This window comes from Labeo rohita, unplaced genomic scaffold, assembly GCF_022985175.1.
Source record: "Labeo rohita strain BAU-BD-2019 unplaced genomic scaffold, IGBB_LRoh.1.0 scaffold_2380, whole genome shotgun sequence".
NCBI classification, from domain to species: Eukaryota; Metazoa; Chordata; class Actinopteri; order Cypriniformes; family Cyprinidae; genus Labeo; species Labeo rohita.
Window position 1 is genome coordinate 2,129 of NW_026128639.1, and position 5,570 is coordinate 7,698.

The following is a 5,570-nucleotide window of genomic DNA, read 5'->3' on the forward strand; positions in this document are numbered from 1 at the left end:
GAATCACGTCAAGCCGCAGCTGCTCCAGCAAGGTCAAGTCAACTCACAACTATCCCAGTTAAGCCAAGTCAAGTCACTACAGATCTCCACAAGCCAGGTCAAACTACAGCTGTTCTTCATGAGCCAAATCACGTCTCGTCTGACTGCCCAGAGCCTCGCTATGTCTCGTCCCCTACGATCATGATGGTCAGCAAAGAGACCCTGCCACCCGCTACTGCTCTTCCCTTAATGGCGGTTGCCATTTGGTGTGTGTGGGCTGCACACTGTGCTCCTGATGTCACGTCAGTTCACGAACCTACTCAAGAGCTCACGTCTGTTCACAAGTCAGCTCCTGAAGTCACTGCTGTTCACAAGTCAGCTCCCGAGGTCACGTCAGCTCACAAGTCGGCTATAGAGGTCTCGTCTGCGCACAAGTTCGCCACTGAGATCCCGTCTGGTCTCAAGTCCGCTCTCGAAACCTCTTCCGCTAGAGAAGCCGCGCCCATGCCCCCAGAGGTGTCAGCTCCGGCTGTAGAGCCTCCTATGGGGGCGGCGTTAAACCATAACCTCTCTGCTTCTCCCTCTCTTCTGTCCACCTCCTCTATCCCTGCTCTCCCCAGGTCCCAGGCTGTGACGCAGTTGCCCGCACTACCCGGGAAGGCTCCAGCAGGCCCTCCAGAGCCGGAACTCTGTCCAGCGCGCCCTCCAGAGTCTGCGCGCCCTCCGGCGCGCCCTCCAGAGTCTGCGCGCCCTCCGGCGCGCCCTCCAGAGTCTGCGCGCCCTCCGGCGCGCCCTCCAGAGTCTGCGCGCCCTCCGGCGCGCCCTCCAGAGTCTGCGCGCCCTCCGGCGCGCCCTCCAGAGTCGGCGCGCCCTCCAGCGCGCCCTCCTGAGTCGGCTCATCCGTCAGCGCGCCCTCCTGCGCGCCCTCCTGAGTCGGCTCCTCCGTCTGCGCGCCCTCCTGAGTCGGCTCCTCCGTCTGCGCGCCCTCCTGAGTCGGCTCCTCCGTCTGCGCGCCCTCCTGAGTCGGCTCCTCCGTCTGCGCGCCCTCCTGAGTCGGCTCCTCCGTCAGCACGCCCTCCTACGCGCCCTCCTGCGCGCCCTCCTGCGCGCCCTCCTGAATCGGCTCCCCCATCAGCGCGCCCTCCTGCGCGCCCTCATGAGCCAGCACCTCATCCAACGCTCCCTAGGGCTGGCAGAACCATAAATTCCCCCAAGAAAATTTTGGGGGGGGGCTACTCCCCTGTTCAGCCATGGCCTCCTGAACTGTTTACCCAGCCATGGCTTTCCGAACCCCCGGACCCGCCATGGCCACAAAGACTGTGTGCTTGGCCATGGCTCCCTGAATCCCCAGACCCGCCATGGCCAAATGAACTGTGTGCTCGGCCATGGCCCCCTGAGCTCCCTGATCCGCCCTGGAGGCCGTCCCTATATCCGGTGTCTCCTGTGTCCCTGCCTACCGGCTTCCAGAGCGCCCACCCTCCCACCCCAGTGTGTGTTACGGCGCGAGGCGCGCCTTGTAAGAGGGGGGGTAATGTCAGGATTGTGTTCTGCTTTGTCTTGGTTTTCCTAGTGTTTTTCCCTTGTGTTTCTTGTGTTTTTGGTTTAGTCCTGGTTTTCCCCCCTTAGGTTTTGTTCAATTGGTTCAGTCGTGCCCTTATTTGTACTTCCCCTCATTATCTCGTTTGTGACCACTCCCCTGTTTTTGTATATTTAAGGTTTGTTTGTTCCACTTGGTTTTGTCGGTGATTATATTGTCTTTATGTTATTTTGCTTGTCGTGGTTGCTGGTGATGAATAAATGTCTTACCACACACTGCACACATCTCAAAATTCTATATTTAAAACAATCTGAACATGAATTTATGAATTTGATTGCACGCATGCCACCTCTGAGCCTCATTAAATGTATGAAAATACATCTACAAGCCACTTTTGTGTTCTTCCGTGCCATCTCTGTAGTACAAATTAATTTTGTTAATACTGATTTTATTTGATTGGTGGCTTATCCTTATTCTACTTTTCCTTATTATGTTGTTTTAATTAGCAATTTAAAAAAAAATACAAAATATAATTTAAAAAAAATGTCATAAAAGATGAGATACTTTTAATAAAGTTAGAAAAATGCCATTACAAAGGTAAAAACAAAACTTCCCTTTAATTCCCCAATCAAATATCACCTCGCAATGGGAAAGGCTAGTTTTTGATCAGATTTTTTAATTATTTTCATTAAGTTAGGAGCACAAATGCTCCTAAAAAGAAAAGTAAGCACAGAGCCCTGATATTCAGATTTCTGTACTGGAAATATGCGAATTAGTACCAATTTAATTAGATCATGCCTCTACTGCTTATTTATATGTTTTGCCTTAAGTACATGTAATGTGAAGGTCATGTAACACCAGAAATCAGACTAACAGTTTTACTTACCTCAACACCTTCATCTCCTGGATATCCAGGATGACCCTTCTGACCAGTATTTCCCTAAATAATAAATGAAAAACACAGATGCTGGCACATGAAACCGGCAAAGGCAGAATTTCTTTAAGACATCATAGCCACATTCCTGATGCGAAGGCTGTTGTAAAATTAAGCTGTCTTCTAAGTAAGATACCTCATTTTTGTCAAATTGCATTTATTGCATTTAATCACACTGCATTTATCATTCATGTAGCAACAAAATGCATCAAGCTCAGTGAGGAAAAAAATCCATCCAAGATAAACAAAGTGAGAGAAATTATGTTAACCCTCAACCTTTATTTTTAACATGATCAGAATTGAGGGGCTCTGACCTTTTGACCTGGCAATCCAGGGTGTCCTGGTGGTCCAGGTACCCCGGTGCATGAACAAGACATATTGCAGCATTCCCTCAGCGCCACTGTTTCCTGTGGGGAGAGAAAAGCACACAATGAGTGAAACCATTCATATTTTATTGCTGAAGTCACAGGCCATGCATCCAGTTTAATTTTTGTGTATTTTACTACAATTGTATCCACTTGGTAGAAGCCTGAAAAAATAGACAGTTGATATGTCTGAAAACTAGAAACATATTTACAAAAGCTACAATCGAGACTACTTAAACATCTGTCCAGATGCAGTGGTTTAAGTCAACCACAGTGTCCTTTGTGTGGTGATTTTTTGTGTGAAGAGCTGGAAATCAAAGATGTTAATAAACATCAATATTTGATGAATGCACAACAATCAAATTTTGTGTGCAATGTAAAATTTGTCTCCTTAAACAAAGGCCACAATGCAGAATGCATTCAAAATAGTTGAAGAGCTAATTTATTTAATGAGAAAAAATACATAGCTCAAAACACAAGTTAATGGATAAAATACAGAAATAAATACAAAAATAAAAAAAAAATAAAATTTTAGTTTCAAGACAAAATTTCTTTTAGAACAGCTTTTGTTGAGCCATAGATGAAACTTGTCCAGATGGCATACAAAATAAGCCTGGAAAGAACTGCAAACTGCTACTTTGGTTCTTATGAGCAAACAGCACTTTAAAGCATTGTTATGATACTTACTATCTGTTTCATTAGAGCATTGCCTAAATTCAGCATGTTGATTGTCAGAGGCTGCATGTAGCCGAAACCTCTGCCAAATTCCAGCTCGTGAACGTCTATTATTCCCTCCAAAGACACAATCAGCAGTGCGCTGACCCCTAGTTTACACATCAGAAATAAGAACACATGGGTTTAGTACAGAGAATTTGTAGAGGAAATAGTTCAGGGCTACAGTCTTTGACTTCAAATTTTTCACATTTGTGACCTTGGACCACAAAACCAGTCATAAGGGTCAGTTTTTCAAAACTGAGATTTATAAATAAGCTTTCCATGATATAACTGAGATACAACTGAATAAATCTGGAATCTGAGGGTGCAAAAAAATTTCCATTGAAATTAAGTTCATAAAAATGCATGTTACCCAATAATTAAGATTTTTTACAGTAGGAATTTTAAAAATATCTTCTTGGAACATGAAAAATCAATTTCCTAATTTTTTTGGCATACAAAAAAAAAAAAAAATCAATAATTTTGGCTATTTTTTTTTTTTTTTTGGCTATTGCTAAATATATCCCAGTGACTTAAGACTGGTTTTGTGGTCCAGGGTCACATTTATGTTAACTGGAACAAAAGAGGCAAACATGGGGGCTGCTTATACAAGATTGCTCATTATGAAAAGGTTGTGTTTCCAAATCAAACAAAACAAAACTAATATGCAATAACATCCTTACACAAAATTTTTTAAAGATCTCCACACAACTGACCAAACCGAGGATTCTCTCTTGTATAGAGCTGGGTGGATCAGTCTTGAAATAATTTCCTTTGCAATGTCATATATTTTTATGGTTTTATGTGAAAACAGATTTATAATCTGAAAATAATCATGCATATTTAGACATGTGATGTTGTACCCACAGATATCTATGGCTGTACTGACATTGTTGTGCCTTCTATATTCAATTCAATTCAATACAATTCAAATTTATTTGTATAGCGCTTTTCACAATACATATCGTTGCAAAGCAGCTTTACACCAAAGTAATGTTTTTACAGTATATGTAGTAGTAGCTTGATGTACATATGGCAGAGATGTGTGGTAAAGATCATTGCTTCTATATGCTTTCATTGCCTTATTTAAATGTTACTTTGTACATTCTTAAAGAAGAAGTCCACTTCCAAAACAACAATTTACAAATAATTTACTCACCCCCTTGTCATCCAAGATGTTCATGTCTTTCTGTGTTCAGTCGTAGAGAAATTATGGTTTTTGAGGAAAGCATTTCAGGATTTTTCTTCATATAATGGACTTTAATTGTGCCCCCAATTTTGAACTTCCAGCCGAGGGAGAAGGGTCTTATTTAGCAAAACTATTGGTCATTTTTTTCAATAAATAAAAATTTGTATACTTTTTAAGCACAAAAGCTCGTGTAGCACAGGTTCTGGCATGCGCATTCATGACATACTATTGAATCATGTCGAAAGGTCAGGTGGAACTTAGGCAGATCTACAGACCCAGTGTTTACAAAGTGAACGTGCAGAGACTAAGAAAGTGCAAGTAAGTCAAACGCTGTTTACAAACAAAAAGGTACACTGTGTTGGACAATTCTGAAGTTGTAGGAGAAAATAAGATGGAATTTTTTTGCCATACTCTACCTTTTTTTTGCCAGAGTACACAGACAATGATCTTAGACGTGATTCGTAGTAGTGATGGGAAGTTCGGATCATTTTACAGACTCTGACTTTTGAGTCTCGTTCAGCAAAATGAACAAATCTTTTTGAGTCATTTAATTAATTTTAGCAAAATCAGCATCAATAGAAGTCCATTATATGAAGAAAAATCCTGAAATGTTTTCCTCAAAAACCATTATTTCTTTACAACTGAAGACAGAAAGACATGAACATCTTGGATGACAAGGGGGTGAGTAAATTATTTGTAAATTGTTGTTTTGGAAGTGGACTTCTCCTTTAATATTACATTACAAATATGACAGAAATGTACTTCCTGTTTTGCAGCAAAACACAGCAATTGGACATCTGCGTATATGGAATAGCAATTTTAATGTGACCTGGATGCACCACCAAGTGGTGG

At 42.3% G+C, this 5,570-nt stretch overlaps 1 protein-coding gene across 1 annotated transcript; it reads right to left on the reverse strand.

Moving 5' to 3' along the window:
- Positions 1-1,057: 1,057 nt before the first annotated feature.
- LOC127159634 (collagen alpha-4(VI) chain-like) lies at positions 1,058-3,676 on the reverse strand. Its single transcript, XM_051102425.1, has 4 exons — positions 3,503-3,676; positions 2,765-2,857; positions 2,403-2,456; positions 1,058-1,162 (listed from the first exon to the last, which is right to left on the reverse strand). Exons 1-4 carry the CDS (start codon positions 3,650-3,652, stop codon positions 1,058-1,060), a joined length of 402 nt encoding a protein of 133 aa, XP_050958382.1. The 5' UTR covers positions 3,653-3,676.
- Between the last annotated feature and the right edge of the window lie 1,894 nt (positions 3,677-5,570).